Source organism: Ceratina calcarata, unplaced genomic scaffold, assembly GCF_001652005.2.
Source record: "Ceratina calcarata isolate Rehan_Ccalc_2016 unplaced genomic scaffold, ASM165200v1 scaffold550.2, whole genome shotgun sequence".
Taxonomy (NCBI): Eukaryota; Metazoa; Arthropoda; class Insecta; order Hymenoptera; family Apidae; genus Ceratina; species Ceratina calcarata.
Window position 1 is genome coordinate 21542 of NW_017176682.1, and position 21555 is coordinate 43096.

General features: G+C 35.2%; 2 protein-coding genes across 2 annotated transcripts; one reads left to right on the plus strand and one right to left on the minus strand.

Annotated features, from left to right (window-relative positions):
- Positions 1-1812: 1812 nt before the first annotated feature.
- On the minus strand, positions 1813-20283 carry LOC108628908 (uncharacterized). The gene is made up of 16 exons (XM_026816821.1): positions 20112-20283; positions 16174-16562; positions 15710-16015; positions 14949-15137; positions 14051-14846; positions 13627-13947; positions 13406-13540; positions 12590-13338; positions 12264-12456; positions 11563-11945; positions 9884-10070; positions 7435-7800; positions 5742-5747; positions 4962-5396; positions 4392-4865; positions 1813-4273 (listed from the first exon to the last, which is right to left on the minus strand). Exons 2-16 carry the CDS (start codon positions 16521-16523, stop codon positions 4202-4204), a joined length of 4962 nt encoding a protein of 1653 aa, XP_026672622.1. The 5' UTR covers positions 16524-16562; positions 20112-20283; the 3' UTR covers positions 1813-4201.
- Positions 20284-20502: 219 nt separating this feature from the next.
- Positions 20503-21215, plus strand: LOC108628907 (cysteine-rich PDZ-binding protein). The gene is made up of 2 exons (XM_018031135.2): positions 20503-20635; positions 20707-21215. Exon 2 carries the CDS (start codon positions 20710-20712, stop codon positions 21010-21012), a length of 303 nt encoding a protein of 100 aa, XP_017886624.1. The 5' UTR covers positions 20503-20635; positions 20707-20709; the 3' UTR covers positions 21013-21215.
- The last annotated feature ends 340 nt before the right edge of the window (positions 21216-21555 follow it).

Genomic DNA, 21555 nt, shown 5'->3' on the forward strand with positions numbered 1-21555 from the left:
ATACGTTATGCATACATTTATTTATTTATAGTGTTTATCGTACAAGCAGTCGTAAGAATTTATTTCTGACGTATTTTATGCAAAAGCGTTTCTCTTTTATCACTTAATCTCTTTTAAATAATCGTATATACTATCATAGTTAACGGGTGTGTGTGTGTATGGCATACAATAATAATATCTCCAAGATGCTATGCATATATTTGTTTTATGCAACATTTCTTGCGATACTTAAAAAGTAAAACATTTTCAGATCACTTAATATACCAATCAAGTAATGATAATTACAGTAATGTAAATCAACGATCGTTTATTTAGTGTTGAACCATGGCTAGAGGCGTTCAGTCAAGGTGTGCTGGCTGCGTAATATTTATTTCGCTATTCATTTTATATTATATGTATTTATGTTCATTATTTATATTTGTATTTATATCTCCATATTTATATCCGTATTTATACTCTTTATATGTATACTTGTGTGTCTCCTCCACGATTAACAAAACTGAACACGTAGTGAATCTGTCTTTTTAAAACGAAAAGCTATAAGCACCTGTTCAGTTATGTTCATTATTATGTACGTGTTTACGTTTATAATACTCGTACCAATGTACATACTCATACATATGATGTAACATGCATATACGTATGTACATATGCGTATACACATATTTTTCCTTTTATCTTAGACTTGGCATAATGACTAGATAAGTTTTCGGCCACCCAATATAAACAATGTGTTTGTTCCCATACATATATATATTTTATACGCTACTTCTTTTTTCGTTCGCCCAAATTTTATCAATTAACGGAGATCGATATTTCCTTGCTAAAACTGTATATTATTATAACTTATAAGCTTATAACTCAATTTAAATTCAAAAACAAAGAAAATTCTTTCCTGAAATACAAATTTTCATTACGCAATATTGATTGCGAATATTAGGGAAAAGTGGACTCGATATATTTTAGGATCCAAATATTTTACACGGTAAATATGGTATGATATAGCCATGGCGTAATTCGCAAATATTTGCAGTTCATACGTTATGCATACATTTATTTATTTATAGTGTTTATCGTACAAGCAGTCGTAAGAATTTATTTCTGACGTATTTTATGCAAAAGCGTTTCTCTTTTATCACTTAATCTCTTTTAAATAATCGTATATACTATCATAGTTAACGGGTGTGTGTGTGTATGGCATACAATAATAATATCTCCAAGATGCTATGCATATATTTGTTTTATGCAACATTTCTTGCGATACTTAAAAAGTAAAACATTTTCAGATCACTTAATATACCAATCAAGTAATGATAATTACAGTAATGTAAATCAACGATCGTTTATTTAGTGTTGAACCATGGCTAGAGGCGTTCAGTCAAGGTGTGCTGGCTGCGTAATATTTATTTCGCTATTCATTTTATATTATATGTATTTATGTTCATTATTTATATTTGTATTTATATCTCCATATTTATATCCGTATTTATACTCTTTATATGTATACTTGTGTGTCTCCTCCACGATTAACAAAACTGAACACGTAGTGAATCTGTCTTTTTAAAACGAAAAGCTATAAGCACCTGTTCAGTTATGTTCATTATTATGTACGTGTTTACGTTTATAATACTCGTACCAATGTACATACTCATACATATGATGTAACATGCATATACGTATGTACATATGCGTATACACATATTTTTCCTTTTATCTTAGACTTGGCATAATGACTAGATAAGTTTTCGGCCACCCAATATAAACAATGTGTTTGTTCCCATACATATATATATTTTATACGCTACTTCTTTTATATGTCAGCATAGCACGTGAGATAATTAATAATTAGTAAACGGTAATTATTAATTAATCATAAGTGTAAAACAATAGTTGACGAATAAATGATATCGATAATGAATGAATGATGATTGCACATAATAAAGATTATCCGCACTTAGTGCGGATAAAACAATTTTCGAAAATATTAAAGAAGCGAATAGTAAAATGTAATAAAATAATTTACAAGTGCGTTGTTTTGTAACTTGATTAGTTACCTCGACTTAATCAATTATTTTGGAACTTAATCAACTAATAACATATGCATTTTGAAACCTGTTCACAATTTAAATAATAGTTCCAAGTTCTCCTGTTACTTTACAAAAGAAAATAATAATACACGCACTCGCATTCTGTAAATATACAATCAACGCATATTAATTATAATTTAATAACTCAAAACTAAAGCATATTGTTTATGGAATATCCTATGTGTTTCATTATTACGCATTATTTATTAACCTTTCTATGCGGATTATAGGAATTCAGTTTTTGTACATTCCATTATGCAATTACATACTTATTATAATTAATTAATTAAAAGCGAGTTCTCCGTTTTGCAATTCACTTCAGGGAGAATATTGTTTCTTTCTTATTGTTAATTGTGGGCACACTTACAGTGATATATATGTATTAATTAATACTGAATGTTAAATAAAATATACATTGTCTTTTTTTAATCATGGTACACGAAAATATTAATAACGTTGAGTAGAAAATTAAGAAATACATTTAAAAAAGAAAATAATTTAGGACAAGTAATGTAACAAATGAAAACTGTTACAGATATTAATTATAATCTCATTACGATAAATAATATTCATAATAGTTTTCAGTTCCTACACTATTCATTTTGTCGGCAAATAAAATAGATACCAGTATATGATTAAGGCCCTCAACAGAAACATATTCCCTGTCTTGCATATGCATGTATTTAAATATACAGAGTTCATCAGCTCCGCTCTAAACTATTCATAGAGAGCTTTTCTTCATCTTTTCTTTTTATTTCATTTGTGCTATTTATAAATTGTGTGCACTCTTGTTTTTGCGTATTCCGACTTTTATCACTATATATTACTTGCCGTCGGGACGCTGGCGCGTCCCTTGATCGCGTGGAATGCGATTCTCGATGCTGAATTCAATTTGATGAAAATTAATACATCTTCATGTGTGTTCTTAGTATACTCGCAAGTTGAATTCAAACAGACTTGGGACTTGAATGACACAAAAACCGTTCAAGTAATTTACATTTTCCAGTACAGATTTGAATTCCTGAACCAGTTTAACTATAAACTGAAATTAAATTGGACTAACTTTGCTCGAACGCCTACTTTGGAGTACGATCAAGAGTTTCCAATTTACATTCAATTTTGTATGAAAGTAAACACGTGTACTTCCAAATTTGAACCATCAAGTGCCTTTCCTTCGTTTAATTTTCACTTACTTATTTATTTCGCAAAAATAACATACACACATATTTATCCATGTATTATCCTCTTGACAAATAATTTGCACAGAAAGTACGTATAATGTTTTTATGAAAAAGACGACAGCACATGAAGTGAAATAAAAAATAAAAAAAGATATGCAGATATTTAAAGAAAAAAAAATATGTATATGTAAATGTTATACAAAGAGTTTTGTCATTCGCTTTATTCGTTTTTTTTACTTCAAAAGTTGTTCCGCTTTAGATACTGTACGTGATTTGGTTAACAATAATTATATTTTAATTATATTTTTAAAGCAAATTTTTCAGTAAAATATATTATTACTATTATTCGTCTCGTTATGCGTGTGTTTTGCGTAAATAAATTCTACGACATATAAAATTCGACCAAAAACGGATTGGCAACGAATTTGATCACGAAAAAAAGGACATATAAAAAAATTTCATCACTTAACGTTAATTTTAAATTACTTAATCAGACAAATACTATTATATTCTTCATTAGTTTTATCACACAGAAAACAGACATGGAGAATCCCATTCATAAATAAAACGTTTATGTGTGTATATATATATATATTTCTGGCTTTTATGTAAATATTTAATATATTATATCTTATCGCGAGTCGAGTTTCTTTATTGTTGCTAAGCAGGAGCCAGTGAGAATATATTATTATCATTATCATTACCAATATTTATATATATAATTCCACGAGAATCGAGAAAACACAAAGCCGAGATTTGCGTTCGAGTTAATTCTGTACAGAGAAAGGTAGATAAGAGATTAGAGGACAGTGAATTAATTAAATAATGGATGGCGGATGTATTGTCTGTTCACTACGCAATTCAATCAATCAGCCAGGCAACCGAACGCTGTTTATTTTTTCTTATTTCTCGCGTATTCTGTTTTTAGTTTTTTTATATGTACACTGGAGACTCCTGGCCAGTTAGTAGCCTGAACATTGACGTGGGCATCGTTTTCATTAGTATCTGGAACAGAAAAGAAATTGCATGAATACTTGAATGAAGTTTATCTCACTTATAGATCCACTAAATTGTATACAATCTGTAGGTCCTCTGAACAGCGAAAATAATTAATTTTACGTACCTCGCCGACAGACGTAGCTAGGAGGTTGACGATCTTCTCGTGGGGCACCGCGACCACGCTTTGGTTGTTGATTTCTATGATTCTATGACCGACTCGAACGCCGCCTCTTTCCGCGATCCCACCGCGTAATAGACTGCATATGACACCGTTCTGTACACTAAACCCCAACTGATACTTGGTATCGGGTCGTTTTATTTTGACCTCGACCACTGGGGCGCACGGCACCACCGTCAATTTCACCACAGTCTGATTTTTCGAGTTTTTTATATAAGTCTGACAGGTGGATAGCGGCAAACCGACCAACGACACCCCGTTTATAGCTATTATTTGATCGCCGATGTTCAACTGTCCGCAACGCGCCGCGGCACCGGCCGGTGCCAGATTTGCGATCACTACAGTCGGTAGCATCGAGCCCCATCCGGATTCGACGATCACTACACCGAGAATCTCACCCTTCGCTTTCGGCACCACCACCTGCAACCAATATAATTAAACGACACAATGCAATCTCTCTTCATTGATTGGCAAAAAAAGAAATGTGTTTAGCATTAAAAAGGAGGCATCAATCACCTCTTTCTGCATTTCCTTCTTGGCAAACATTTGCAACTCGTCGCCAAATATCTCCTGAGAGTTGAGAACCTCTTGATAGTCCATCTCCTTGACAAAACTATGATCTTCAATACCGTTCGCCTTTAGAAACTCCATATACGCTACTTGAAACGCCTGACCGATGCTCTGCGCGATGAATCTCGCCTCTTCGCTCTCAAACACATGACAAATCATCTTCGGGGTACGATTGATCTTTGGCGCTTCCTCCATCTCGTGCGGTACGAAACGTCTCCGGGCCATCAACACCACGACGTCGCCGATGTCAGCGATATAGGAAATTGTTCTCAACGCGTGGTCCATCATTATCTCCTTTAGATCGGTGTTCAGGACCATTATCTTCTCCGTGGATATGAACAGATCCACTTCGGTGCTCGGTTGTGTCTCTCCGTCCGGTGCCTAACATGAACATAAATTTAGCATTGCATATCTTCTTATGCAATATCAACGTTCAATATTCCTGTTTAATATATTTATATAAGACATTAATAGTGAATCTTTATCACATATCGATATTCAATATCAATGTACAAAACAAGTAGCGAACGTATCTATTCAATATTAACATTGCCCATTAATATTGAATACTCCATTAGCTTCTTCAGCAGAAGTAAGCGACATTAATATCGTGTGTTTTTCATAAAATATAGTCATAACGAGCCTAGTTTAATCCTATTCATAGAAAATACATGGACTGCATGTACAATATGTTATGTTAGTAAGTTATTGTAAGAGTATACATACCAACGCCTATTATGAAGGGAAGCAGCATGTAAGATAAAATACAGAAAGCGATTAGCATCTTTTAAATTTCCGTATGCACACATTATTAAAATAATAATTAACAACAATTTCGTTATATAATAAATATGCAATTGTTCATGAATGTAGTGAAAAAAAGAATTGGATTGTATTTATGTTCGTTATTCAAAGATTTCGAATGCGAAAGACTTCCCTAAACCTGAGAGTTTATTATAATAGTAATTACCTGAAAAACATTAACCATTGAAAAATGCGATTCATTCAAAGGTAATTACTATATTACGGATTTTGTTACATTTACAGAACATTTTTGATAGTATAGTTGTCACTTATTAAGAATAGATGAATTCATCCTTCTTCATATTATAATTACTGATCGACCTTATAAGTCCTGAAGATGAATAATTCTGGAACTTTTAGTTCGATAAGTACACATTATAGAAGTAAGAGCAAAAGAGTACAAAAAGTTCGAATACACAACGCTTTTTCAATTCGGGACTTATAATGGTCAACGATTCTAAAGATAAAATAATTACTACTTCTTCTAATTATAAGAATAATGCAATACGTGCTGAGGTGACATAAAACGTGCGGCATTAAGAAATATGTACAATAGTAAATAAATTAAATATATGAGAATATTATAAATTAATATCGACATTTGGTAACATCTCATTGGAAAATGTAACGTGATTGGGAAGATAATTATTAACAATAATTATCGGTTATAAAACGGAATAGAAAAAATTACTTAAAACTGTTAACAATAAATCCTTTTTTGCTTTTTGTAAAATCGTATAACATTGTTATTTGTATTACAATATTTCAAGATTAGAAGGAGTAAAATACTTCTGATCAATCGCTTTTTAATGTCTCCATTAAGTGAGGTGACTTTATCCCATTTTAAGAATTTGAAAATAAATTGCATCTCTTCTTCGGATGTACATTAAGTTTTATAAGAAAGTTGAGGGCTGTGTCAATGCTCTCGTTCGTCATTACACATAGTGTATTTACAATAGGGATGTGAAAGCGTTCGAATAAGTCGAAACGAGTATTTAAAAATAGTCTGGTAGCAAATGGTGTTGAGACGAAAGAGGAGGAAGAAAAGTTTGAAGAAACGTAACGGCGACTACTTTCATAGAAGATAGGATAGATGTATTGCGTGTTAACAATAGTGATTAGTATCCTATATTCGATATTTATATTAATATCGAACTTAATTTTGAATATTGTACATGTAATATTCATAGAACGCTAATATTAAATTGATCATTTGTTTCAATTTAAATGTTCACGAGTGAAACAGATTGTTTTTATTAATGTTTTACTTTAACCCTCTATAACGTAATTTAAATTGAAAATAACATATCTACATTGTACGTGGTTGCCATATCACTAAACGCATATCAAACAACATGTTAACAGCAATCATTTCCTGTTTCCGAACTAAAATAGAAAGACAAATGAAAACGGAACGAATTATAATTTTCATCTCATAAATGAAAACAAAATTTATGTTACAGAGGGCCAAATCAATTGGTAATGCTAATTGAAGAGGTTCGAGAAAACGTAACGACTACTTTCACAGAAGAGACAGAGGAGGACAGGTGTACGAGTAAGTATAACAGTAATAATAACGTTTAATATATCTAAAGAAGGGTTTTGGAGGGCGGACCTTGATCTTAGTCACAGCCTCCCGCACTATGTGGTTGTTAAGGCGCTTACGTCTCCCTTCCTCTTCAACTTCGACCGATCCGAGAAAGTGGAGCCTGAATACGGCCGAGGAGGACTCCGTGGGCCCGATCGGGGTCAGTTTCGTATCGTGGTGACCCATCGGGGCCGTGGTCGAGTCCACGGGGTTACGGAGCTGTTGCTCGGGTTGCTTGGCTATCACCCCGGCATTCCCGTTTGGGGTTGAACAACGGGCCCCCATAAGCTCTTCGCTAGAGTCGCACTCGTCCTCCTCGAGGCTCCCTTGCGAGCCGAGGTCGTAGCTTAACAGGGCCGTGGACACTGGCCCTTCCTCCTCCTCCTCCTCCTCCTTCCGTACGAGACGCGACAAACAAACAAAAACGGTGTGTTGTTGCTTTTTTCTTTCTTTCTTTTTTTTTTGTTTTTGGTTTCTTGCTACATGTAGTTTTGCACATCTTTTACCACGCACCACCAACAAACCACCAGGCCTTTTTCTCTCTATTGTTTCGTTAATAAGTACATCAAGGTAGGCATCATAGAGGATTCTTACAGAGGCGAAGCCAGGTTGCCACCGTGTCGTAATGTAAAACCCGGGATATCCATACAATCCGGAGATTTCAATAAGAGAAGATGCCGTGGACGAAAAAGTAAACAAAAAAGTATGAGCGTAAGCTCAATGTAGCATAAGCGGACTGTAGAATATTTCCATTATATAAACCATAGAGAATTTTTAAATGTGAACAAATTTCTTTTTTTAATCAAAAAGTCAGTATTTGCATTAAAATTCAAAACTTCTTGGTAACAATCAGAAGAGTGGCAACGCTGCCTAACAAAGGGATAAGTGTGTAAGGAAACTTCCACATAATAGAAAAAAACATCAAGTGTTTAACATTCATTTTTATAAATATATATACAGAGTGACTCGCTTTGATTGAATACCTGAATTATTACAAAAATTATCAGTCTAAATATCAGTCACGGCTTTTTTACTATCGACAGCTACGAACAAATTGTATAAATGCCGTCAATAGATTTGTATGATACTTTATTCAATTTAAGCGAGCATTTCCGTACAATACTTTTGAAATAATTAAATAAAACAAGTATATATATAATTTTTCATAGAATTTTATCTATCGAGCATAAAATAAAGAGATCAATGTGGTTCAATACCATATTCTTCCGACGAAATTTAAAAAACTTATTGATGCAAGTTTTTATTGTTAACTAATTGGAAATCGCATAATTCGTTCGATATATTTAACAGTTTTCTAGTAGGTATTACATTCCTTTCGTGACTCAAATAACTATGTTATTTGGCATGTAAGAATTTTTCTTATCTTCGCATATTATGCTACGAAAGTTTCATAATCAATTTTGTAGATATTAGATATCGCCAGTGGAGTATATTTCTTTTTTTGTAATCGGATTATTCCATTACATTTTAATTCACGTTCAACCGAACAGATTTCATCCTACAAAAAAGAGTAAACACTGCATGTATTTAAATACACAGCGTTCGATGCGATATCCCATTAAAAAAATTTTCGATTCTCCTCTACGTCTCTATCTGAAACCATTGCTACCATACTATGTATGTATTTCTTTAAACCCTGTGATTTTTACAAGCAGTATATCCTTTTATTACTTGAAATAAAAAAGATATTTCAGGTGGACAAGAGTAATGTGACCGGACTTATTTTTCTTTCCTCATTTTGTAAAAAAAAACTCTCAGGTTTAACCGAAGCATCTTATTGTGTTTTTTCAGTGAAAACATATTATACGGAGTATAAGAAAAGTTGATGTTATCTAAAAGATGCATACAAACCATATTATATTGTATGTACATCTTTTGTGATATTCTTGGATTATTGCATTGTGCAATAAACAAATTTGTATATATAATTGTACATAGTTCATTGTACATATTGTACGTTAAGTGTTTATATATATACATATGTACACACACACACACAAATATTAATATACATAGGAAATCGTGAAATTATAGTGATTTGGTATATTTGCAAATCCCAAATAGGATGATTTATTTTAATTCATTTGTTTTACAAAAGCGCCCATAAATCGAACGTAGCTTTTCAAATATTAGTATTTATTCATTAAATATATCATCCTATATAATCTAAAAATGTATCATGCATTTTCTAAGTAAGTAGTGTTAAGACTGGGTAACAAGTGTGTAAGCGAAGTGTACATGCTACCTTTATTTCGCACTAGAAATTGTTTAAAATAAGATCAACCCACTACTGTTGTGCGAGAATTACAAAATATAATCGTGATTGACTACAATATCAGTTCTGCATGCGGAGATTAAAATTATATGAAGAAAATGCTCATTAAAGTGCTTCTTAGGCACAGTTCCAAAGAAACGAAAAAGAAAAAGACGAAGAAGAAAATGACAATAGGCGTACCTTTATCCTAGACACAGCTTCCTCGGCTTGGCACATCCTCGTTGACTTCGTCGGTTCGCCCTCGCAGACTAGCTGGGTGGAACCGAGGTATCTCGCTCGGAACAGTACACCCTCGATCAGCACTGACGAGTCGTCAAGAAGAGCTGAAAGGTCAACGTAAACCCGCCACTTAGAATTACAATGATCACTAGTATCGTCATTTTTCAAGCTATGGAACGTGGTCAAGTGGTGACTGAATGGTACTTGAAGTAATCTAACCGAGGGAACTGTTACAAATTCGGAACTTGTTGTTACTTCGGAGTTCAACGAATTGTCTTTTAACGTGAAATCCATATCCATGTTTCACACCTTATTAATACCACTTTTTAATTAAGAAAATAATCATTAATATGATTTATTTTTTCTTTCTTATTTTCATATATAATTTCTTATTTAATATATTGATTAGTTTGTGGAATTAATATATGTACACAAATTTAGTATGTGATGTACATATTATTGTCTGGTTATCAGAGATCATCGAAAGAATACTGATCAGAATGTTTAGAGCGCACTCGTGCACCATTTGTAATTGTATAGATAGAGTCAAGGTTCTTATCAATTATCTTCAGTTGTAGGCAGACAAGTAATGGAGATACATATCACACGAAAATTCAGTTGCATAACATTCCATTGTATTAACTAGATAAATGTTTTCCAAAGCAATGCAATTCACGTTCATATAAAGTAAAAAGAAGTTGGCAACTTTTGTGAAATAAAAAAATTGTAATTCTTTTTCTGATATCACTTATTATGAAGTTGACAAGCAATGTAGTTAAGAATCTAATAGTACCTACCGAGTAAATCCAACAGGAGCGCAGCAAATGAAATCATTTTTACATAGTGATTAGTATACATTTAAGGAAGCAATTAACAATGATTTTATACTTGTGTCGTTATTAATTATGTTATTAATAATGAAAATCTTAAGAAGCTTCCGATTATATTACACATAGGTAAAGGATAAAAAATACAGAATATAAAAAATTAGTAGTTACCTNATTTATTTATTTTCTAAACTAGCAGGCAAACTTTTTTCAAATGTGAAATTATAATAAAGTTGTACAATATACAATGTATGTATAAAAGAATTGAAGTTGTTTAAGCTAATGGGATAGAACAGATGTTGAAGCAGGGAAGAAAAGGGGAAGCATGTTGTTAAGCAGTGTAATTAGTATCGTAACAATTGCAGTAATAGAGGAGTAAACATATTCAATATTAACACTGAATGGGAATATTCAATACTAATATCGTGTATTAAATCATGAAGTTCGTACTCCAAAGTCGAAGTTTAACTAACTTCAACTCTGCTGTGTTGTACTATAATAGAACATGAATTTACTAAAATGACGGAATCAAGAGATAAACGAGGAAGCAGATGAAGAAGAAGAAGGAACTATCTAAGACTGATATGCAATGCAGCTATGTAACACATTCGAGTCCGGCATATATATATATATACATTGACAAACTTTTTTACTCAGTTTTAGTAATAATGTTATGATGTCTGATCAATAATTTAACTTATATTTAATTAATAAATTAGTTGAAGGGTGAGGTTTGGATCACCGGTCTCGAATGCGATAAGCAGAAAAGCTACGTATGTAAAGTTTTGGTATGCCAGTCGAATTCAGAAGGGCACCTTTTTCACCTTGTTGCCAGACTCCTTCAGACTCTGCGGGGACGAGGGGGAGTTTTTGGCCGGGGTCTTCTGCGGGCTGGCGACCGCGGAAGGTTTCGTGGGGGTGGTGATCGCGTCGCAATCGGCTGACACGACAGGCGGTTGCATCACGGACACCACCGGGGGCGGTGATATGGACGCGGACGCGGATGCGGAGGCGGAAGCGGAAGCGGAGACGCAGGAGGCGGAAGTCGAGGCCAAGGGCAAAGGCGGCGGTTCCGCGGGCGACAACGAGCTCTCTACCGGGACGACGCTCAGGCTTTTCGGGGGCGTTTGCTTTGGGGTGGACAGTTTACCGCTCATCGGCGGCAACATTGTCCTAGTCTTAGGCTTCCTCCACCCCTATTCAACACCAATTAGTAATTAATTATGTGTTAGTTGTGTGTTAACCCTTGGTGTCTAGCCCCAACCCGAATCATACATGCAAGACATTACGCATATTTTTATTTACTTTTTTTATTGTCTTATTTTCTCATCGATTTATTTATATTACTTTTTATTGCACCATTTATCTTGTTATGTCATTTATTTTAATTCTTCTCTTATTCATTAGTCGTTTTTCGTTTCTCTTAAGAGAAGACGGTTCAGGATTAAATAACCTTCTGAATGGTGAAGGTTTGAGGCGTAGAATCTAATTTTCGTTATTACTTAAAATCCTACCTTATCGTCGTAAAAACCCTGGTCGTCTGTTCGCTGTTGTCCCAGAAGACGATCTGTCTCAAGATCGGTGTCGGCCTCTTCGTCGTCTGGGCCATCCTCGATCTCGACATCCGCGTCATCGCCAGGTCGACGGATCATTTCTGACTCGTCGCTATTGTTCTCAACGCAAATTCTCCGCCTGCCATCCGATAAACTACACTTTAGTTAGATGTTCTTAATGAGGAACAATTGCTTTCAAGGCATAAATGTAAGGATCATTAAAAAACGTGAAAACGTCTGGAACTAGAATGATTTTATGTCTAAGAAACAAGGAAAAGATGATATACCTTGGTATCCAAATCGGACTGACGTTGGGCTCGGGTGGTTCCTCCGCCGTAGACTTCACCGGCAATGTTTTAGTCCTCTGCAGAGCCATTCTGATATCCTTAATAGCAGCTTCCACTTCTCCCCCAATTTCTAAATTCACATTTTGCCTGGCTTGAGGCGCCGGTGGAGGCGGTGTACCCAGAGGATCCAGACTATCTAATTGTAGCTCGTTCGTATCATACGAGTTCTCTTTTTTCGAAACGAACAGATCCGGCGACGAAGACTTTAGCGAATGCAATATATCCTTGCTAACTGTCAGATTGGAAACGTCCTTTCCCACGGTATCCGTTTCCGTAGGATGATTATCATTAACGCGACTACGTTGAATAATCTCTATCTCGATTTCGTTAATCTGTCGCTTCATCAACATTACGGTAGGATTATTATTATCCGTGTCACTCGCATGTCCACTGGACAAACCGTCCTCGAGGACGGGCATGCTGGTGTATATTCTTAACGAGTCAGAATTGTTCCCCAGATCGCCTACCGAGCCGAGGAGACCACTAGCCGGTATCAGTTCATTGTCCATCATCATCAATGAGACTTCGCTGTCGAGGTCGCCGCAATTGCTATCGCAATCGGTCGTCTCCGGACTCAAGGTGAAATTTCGCGAGTGACCAACCTGGAGACCAACCTCCGTCTCACCTAGATCCTCGCTGCTACCAGTATCAACAGAGAGGTCCAGAAAGTTGTTTTCGAGCTCGCTCGTCTAGAGACATCAAGGGAACGTGCTTGTTACTAAATAGACTGTATGCAGGATTCTCTTATCAACTTACATTTTGCGGATATTCCATTCTTTGTTTCTTAGGAGATTCATGAACAAGGACTTCTTCCGTTGTTGGTGGACCACTAGCTAGTCGTTGACCGACGTAAGCGCTTCCACCCTGTCTTCTTAATTCGTAATCAAGGTCCTTAAAAAATAAAATATAAACATTTTTACTATAGAGTGGATAACAGTGTTCGACAATATCATTCTAATATTACTGCGCTCTCGTACTTGAAATGGAAAAGAATCGACGCTGTTCTCTTTCTCCTTGGTCGGAGGCGGACACTTGAAAAACTCCTCGAGCACCTTTCGCGTTTCCGAAAATTCGTACAGATAATCGAACGTGCTACCGCCGGAGGATACGAGATTGCTTATGTTGTCAGTAGTCGGAACGGTCGAACTCGGTTTCAGAGAATCGTCTTCTTCCTCTTCCTCTTCGTCCTCGATCTTCGGCGACGGAGGAGACACGTCCACAGTTTGATCATCGGTGTAATTCATATTCGTTTCTACCACAGCCTTTTCCACGATGATTTCTGCCGAAGTGTCTTCCTTCTAAAGAACAAACATTTAAAATTGTATAAAAATTTAGTATCCAGATAATTTCGCAATTACATTGTTTTATCGGTCGTTTTTCTAACGGTAAGATCGCACGTACTTCATTGTGACTCGGTGTAGTCGGTAACACTCTTTGTGGGAAACCGGGCCTCGGTGTCATGTAAACAGATGGCGACGAAAGAAGACAAGGGAGTTGAGTTTCGCGTACCCCGTACCGTCTTGGACTCTCCGAGTATTGCGCGATCGGCAATTCGCCGATCACTCTTGTCACCTTGTGATTCCGTTCCGAAGAGGGCGAGTCTATCTCGCAATCGCTCGCTGGGGTGATCACCTTAAAAAAGTCCGAGGTGTTACGATGATATGTCGTCGTGGGACTCGGAGTGCTACCGATGCTAGAACTGAGCGGTTCCGGTGGCACGCGACCTCTTTGCGAATCCTCGTTGGTCTCGAGATTCATGTTACTCGCAGCGATCTGATTGTTCGAAATGGTGTTGTTCGAGGTCAGATCCAATCGCAGATTCTGCCAGTTGTCGTCGATGTCGTCGAAGACGACAACTTCCCCATCGCTGACGATTGCCATGCTCCTAGCCGGCGTCGTGTGATTCGACTGGTAACACTGGTCGGTGTAATCTATACAGCCCTTTGACAATCCATAATCGAGATCCACGTTGGTGGTATTGGTGGTAGTTGCATTATTTTTTGACACACCATAGTCTACATTATTGCTATTCAGTATTGAATCATAATTAATGATGCGATTGCTGCTATGATTGCTCTTCGGTGAATCATAATCTAGAATTGATTTCATTGGGTTGTGCCGTACTGAGTGAATCTCTGATGAGAACACAGTCTCTGTCACCTCTCTGTTTGAGCGCTGTTTTCTCGCATCGCCGCATCTAAAACAATTGAGAATAACGATACGTTTAATAATTAGATGTTAAACATAAAATATATCATTTAAAAAAAAAATTAGTGACTTGTAGATATAATCAAGTTACCTGCTCCTTAATTCCCATATAGTCTGAGTATTTGGTGATTTGTTGTTCCTCTTGACCGACAATTTGTTGTCTGTTTGCACATCTTCATTATTTATTGAATTGGACGCTGCGAGGAAACGCGATTTTCTCGCTGCCACTTTACCCCGACTTTGTGAAAATACTTCCCGACCACCGGCGATCTCTATTATTCTGTAACAGAATAATTATCCGACTATAAAATGAAGATTTCAAATAGCTAACAGTAACAAACTTACATAATGTACACAAAATATGTGTAAACAGGGTATTATAAGTTTTTGTTATCGAAGGAGTAATCATTACCTACGCTCTATTACGTATAGTATTCAAAAAATGGCTTCCGTTGCGATAAACAATTCTTGTTCTATACGTTCATCATTAAATCACCTCACAGAAACTAAATTCAGAACCTAATATCATTGCAACCTAACCTAGCTATTTGATTCCTATGTGTCAATGCGTGTGATATGTGACATACATGTATACATGTGTCATACATATTGATATACTTATCGACTAACACTTCGACTGTCACATTTATCGACTGTTTGAACATGTCAGTGCAACGTTTACGTGAATTTCTTATCAGTAAAAAAAAAAGACGAATTCTGTGTCAAAGAATTAGAAACATATTCACAAATCATTCTTATGTCTTGGCGTATCAAAATGAAAAACTGAAAACATTTATAATAAAGCTTAAAATATATGAAAAAATATTAATTTTTATTTTTAAAGATTCTTGCCTCGAGTCTCTTAATTTGTAACTGCGATCACCCTTGGCGGATGTCAGGATGTACACGGGGCTCTCTTCGGGGCCGCTATCGTCTTGTTGCGAGTGACTCTGATGGTCACTGCCCGCAAGGCTGCCGTACTGTTGCGCGTCCTCGCTGCGCCCGGAGGCGGACGAGGAACTCGAGGACAGAGGCTTCGCGTTTAGGGTGCCGAGAGAACTGAACGTTCCCAGCGGACCGCCGACGCCGCCGGTGCTACTGCTGACATTAACAGGTAGCTGACTCTCGCCTGGGAAACCGGATACCATGCTCGACGTCCTGAGGGATGCAGAACAACTTAAAATTATTATTTACGTTCATTTACATGATTATTTAAAGCACGCGTCATGTATCCGAACGAATTGTGATAGTATTAATGTATATATTTGATTTTTAACTTTTTAGTATTAATTGTAATCTTATGATTATGTTTGTACCTATCGGAGATGTCACGCTCGAGGTCGATCATGTCTTCCTGTATCGGTCGCGATTGCTTGAGGTGCGCTGTGTTATTATTATGGTTATTATTGGCGATATTGTTGTTGATATTGTTTGTGGCGATTGCGAGGGTAGTGTTCGTGAGAGTGTTCGCGGGTGTGCTCGTGAGGCTGGTGGTAACAGCGACAGCAGCAGAGGCGGCCTCCCTTTGGCAGATGCTTTCATGCGGGGGCTGACTGATCTGCGTGGATGATGCTGCTGCCCCCGAACTCGGGGGTGGGCCACCCCTAGGCCGACATTTCGGAAAAAGTCGGTTTAAATCTGCGTTCTCCAAGATCAGGCTTGTCATCGCCAGGCCACGTTCATTTCCTTTAATACTTTGTCCATTCTGAAAGCACATCACAATCATATTAGTAATATACGAGATAAAAAGATTAATAATAAAATTGATATTTGAATTAAAAGGCCTTAGTAAAAGATTTTTCGTCAAAATTCATTTACATATAATATGTATTAGTACTACTACTTTTACTACTACTTTCTTAAGAGAGGAACACATTTATCCTAGATTCCTTTCTATCATATCTTTATTACTATCCACCCTTCCATCAAGGGATTTGTTATTTTCGTTCCTCTACATTTTCCAATAATGTTTACACAATTTTTAATAAGTAACAGAGAGCGCATATCTGTATACCGCTCTTGTTTTAATAGAGATATAATATACTTTTAAAGTTGGACAGTACTGAACTCTAAACATAAACCGGTACCCGAGCTTATTGATTAAGGTTGTTGATAGTTAAATATATGCATTGCACGTGATATTTTCGATACGCAACACCGTACAACCGCCTACTTAAACTTGTAAAGAACGGACGTAGGCATGTATATACTTATTGTTATTCATTTTAATGAAAGCATAAAATTGCAAAACCTAATCAAACAATAGATTTTCATGACTAGAGATGTAGTTTCGTGCAATATGTTTCATACATTTACATTTCTTTCACGTCATTTCCTATATTGTTTTTACATGCTGTTTATCTGGGTGAATTTCTTATTCAGAAACTATTGAATAAGTTTGTTAAATCGTACAGTTTCTAGGACACTGTACAACTGTTCTCTATCTTAACTTTGGATGATAACTATTGATAAAAATATATGTTTTTATTCTATTCAAAATATTATTTTCTAACGTTTTCAATTCAAAAGAATGATACTAAAATTATTGAAGCGATAATTAGTCGTCAATCTCTACAGAAATGTGTAAATTATTTTAAAGCTAAATAGACACAGAATAAAAGTAATATGATAAAGAGTGTTACGAATATCAAGGTGATACGATTTTAAGTGACACTGTGCGCTAGAGCGAGAAGGCGAAGATAGAGGAAGAGAGAGAGGGAGGGTTTGGCCCGTGCTTCGTTGAGCGTGGAATCAATAGGAGGTCACTGGCACCAGTAAGTAGATACAATCGGCACATTTTAAGTCCACCCTCGGTGTTGCACAGCTTGCTCGCCTACTCGCCACACATTGTATTATGTGTAGTATTGTATGTATCGTATTGACCCTGCTTTACTTCTTCCTTTTTCGCGATTAATTCTAGGCACACTTATTGTTACAGCGAGGAGACTACAGTGGCTACAAAAAGTAGTCGTACATCTTCTTCAATGCAAACCTTTCTTTTGCCAGAGTTTACATTTTATTCAGACGATGCCAAATATTTGCCAATTTAAGAACGAACATAAAAATATTAGAAATTTATTTCATGGAACGAAAGGAAGCATGAATAATGCAAAATTTTCTGCATAAAATATTATATCATAGTATATAAAATATTCAGTATTAATTTCAACGTTCATATTCATTTGCAAAATACATTTTTGTCATATTCCTCATTTTATTAATTTTCTTTGGGTATTTCTTTACTTCAAGCAGACGTGTACGTATGCATGCATATTCGTTATTATTACAATTCTCGTTCCTCTTACTCCGCCACCACCTCTTTTCACGCTCTCACGTTCTCCCTTGCTTCTCTCCTTCCACCCTTTCCTTAATGACTGTTTTTTTATTTCTTTTTACAGCCTGTTTCTCGCATCCTCTGCTTCAAAAGCGACATGCGACTCAAAAGCGCTCAAAACAATGCGAAGAGCACAGTCTTAGAATACAATAACACGTCATTCCGTTAATGAAACTTATTAAAGAGAAGACTAATATTTATACTCGTAAAACTGGATCAAATCTTCTTCAATGTTTCCTCGATTCCTTAACTGTCTTTTCTACCGTGCCACTTTTTCATAATAAAAGACAAACAATAAGATCGTAAGCACTGTAGAATAGATATAATTGACAAGATAATTTTAGCGAATTGTAAGGAAATTCTTGTTCGAATATCTATTCTAATCTTGGTATCCTTTTAGTTACTGGCACCGGAAAACTAAATTTAGATTATTCCAACTGTAAAAATAGACAGATGATTCATTAATTGTTACTAAGAGTATTAAGAAAAAAATTATTAAAAATATAGGGCAGCATAAATTGTAATTGATTAAATATTGAATAGGTCGTAACATTTAAACAAATTACCACAAATAATGGAAATATAAACTACACAGATATGCGAGGAGAAAGTTACACGTAAATTTAAATTAACCATTCAAAAACTTAAATCGTGATTTTCGTAGGCCTTTTCATTATCATCGCAGCAAGGTCGAGTGAATTTGAAATTCACTCCTCGCAATCTATTAAAAAATGAAATAAGGCTTCAAATCGATGATAGTTAATCAAACATGTGTACAGTTTTTTAAATTTAATGTATCACGATTTGCTATCGTCATATTAATGAACAGTAATAAGAGATTCAAGATCATTATTATATACATTCTAGTCCACGATTATTATTGTTGTTATTATTAAAGAATGAAATATTATTAGTCGCATTATTAAACATCGTCAGTAAAAGGCTAAACCTTACCGAACGAAGTTCGCCTAAACTTCGACTAATACGATATATAGGGTGTCACACGAATCTGTAGCTATAATACTTGAAATGTTTCGAATATTTAATTGAAAGATTCAGAATTTATCGAACATAAATTTACCGTAATTAAATGAAGAGAAGAAAAAGAATGATATTTTTATAATGAAATCAGTCCAAATACGTGGCAACTGATACACGGACTTTCTGATACGTTCTTTAATAATGTACATATTTATTTATCAGCTTTTAAACATCATTATTTAATAATACTGAATATATATATGTGTCCGATGTCAATATGCAATGGTATCAAATTTTTATATTCAATATTGGACATTCGAAATTAGTATCTAATATTAACAAGTATAGTGAATANAAAAGGAAGCTATAGAAATCCGAAATATATCTTTTATCTTTAAATATTATATATATATACACATATGTACATACATATGTATGCATGTATATATTCTGACAGAGAGAATTATAAGGTTTTTAATACCTTGTATATTTCCGTACGTTACAATCTATTTTAAACCATCTTTTATATTTAAATTTTATATAAATCCATACATGTTCGCAATCTTTCTATGAAAAATCACTGTTATAAAAATACTTTAAACAAGTGGAAATTATATTTGAACCATTAAATAGCACGTACTCTGACAGGAGATATGTATTCTCGTTCCGATATTTCGTACGTTTTTGTACATCGTGCGCCTTATCCACATTATTTCTTATGGCAATGCATAGAAAATTGCAGTATAATGACAGAAAAAAGTGAGAAAAGTCTGTGATCGGGCGTATAGCTGTAATACGACTCGTCAGGAAAGGGGAATCGATCCAACACGTTAACGCGTGTCTGGCATCGAGGATGGCAGCCACCCGATGCAACGAAGGAAAAAGTATGCCTCACGAGAAACGAATGAGCCCCGTTCTATTACCTTTTTACCGATTTACCTTATTACATCCGTTCCGGAGCGTAAGCTCGTCACTTTCGTCGTTTTCACTCGTAATTCACCCACCGGGCTGCGAATTGTCACAAGAAAATGTCGCAATTATATTCTCGGTAACGCGAACGCGAGGCACTTACACGGGGTTGGTTCTTCGGAGGGTAAGTCGACTACTGACCGGATAGATGGCGCCCGCCACCCCTAGCATCGAATTCTCCCTTTTCAACCCCTCTCTCTATCGGAAACCATCGAACATGCAGCATCTTTACAGAGGCGAAACTCCTGGGAACGTGAAACTTTATTTCTTCCATTTCATGCCGCTAGGCAGATCTCTTCGCGTTATAGCTGGCGTTAGTAACACTGGTAATAAAAACTCATATACCACTCATATACAAACTATGTAGTTTATGGTTCAACTGTAAATGCTGTAAAGTTTTCCTGTTGTTTATCACAGTATTAAATTTTCACTCGCACAACGATTAGAGCAATAGAAGTATTTGATCATCATTATCAAAACAGGGAATTTTGAAGGTAAGCTGCTATTGCGCAAATTTCATTAATTATAAATTACCATATGTCAAATACAATCATTCTCCTGACAGAAAATGGTCTGTGAAAAGTGCGAGAAGAAACTGGGGAAGGTGATAACACCAGATCCTTGGAAAAACGGTGCAAGAAATACAGTGGAAAGTGGAGGACGTAAAGTTGGTGAAAATAAAGCACTCTCTGCAGGAAAAGCAAGGTTTAATCCTTATACAGCTACCTTTGAGACCTGCAGGATATGCAGACAAAAAGTACACCAGGTTGGCTCGCATTATTGTCAATCCTGTGCATATAAAAAAGCCATTTGTGCCATGTGCGGTAAAAAGTTGATGAGTACAAAGAATTACAAACAATCTGCAACTTAATGTGTAACATAAAAGACTATTTGTTTGTGAATTTGTATCATAATATTGAAAAAGTACTGACCATTTTATATATAACTAGATAAAAATTCTTCAGATTTGTATAGTTATTTTAAGCAAGTTAACTATCGTATATAGATTTCCATACATAGAAATTAATAAGAATTTAATGATTGGCTTTAATGAACTAAATATATAGAATATATATGGAATAAAATATTCAATATGTACCTTGCAATGTTAAATACATTGGATTTTAAAAGTAAATATTTATTTTCACATCCTTTTAAAATTATACAAATTTTATTGTTGTAACATTTTCAGTGTATCAGTATTATTACAATTTTCTTACAAACCTACATTTTCAGATACCTAATAACTATTTTTTTACTTGGATACTTAAGTCACATTATATATACGAAAATATTAAAATATGTAAGCAAGTATTAAAATATGTATAGCAGCATATTTACAAAATTTTACACATATCTTATGCTTGTAGTTAATTATATGTGTTTATCTATAAAAAAATAAACTTAATACAAA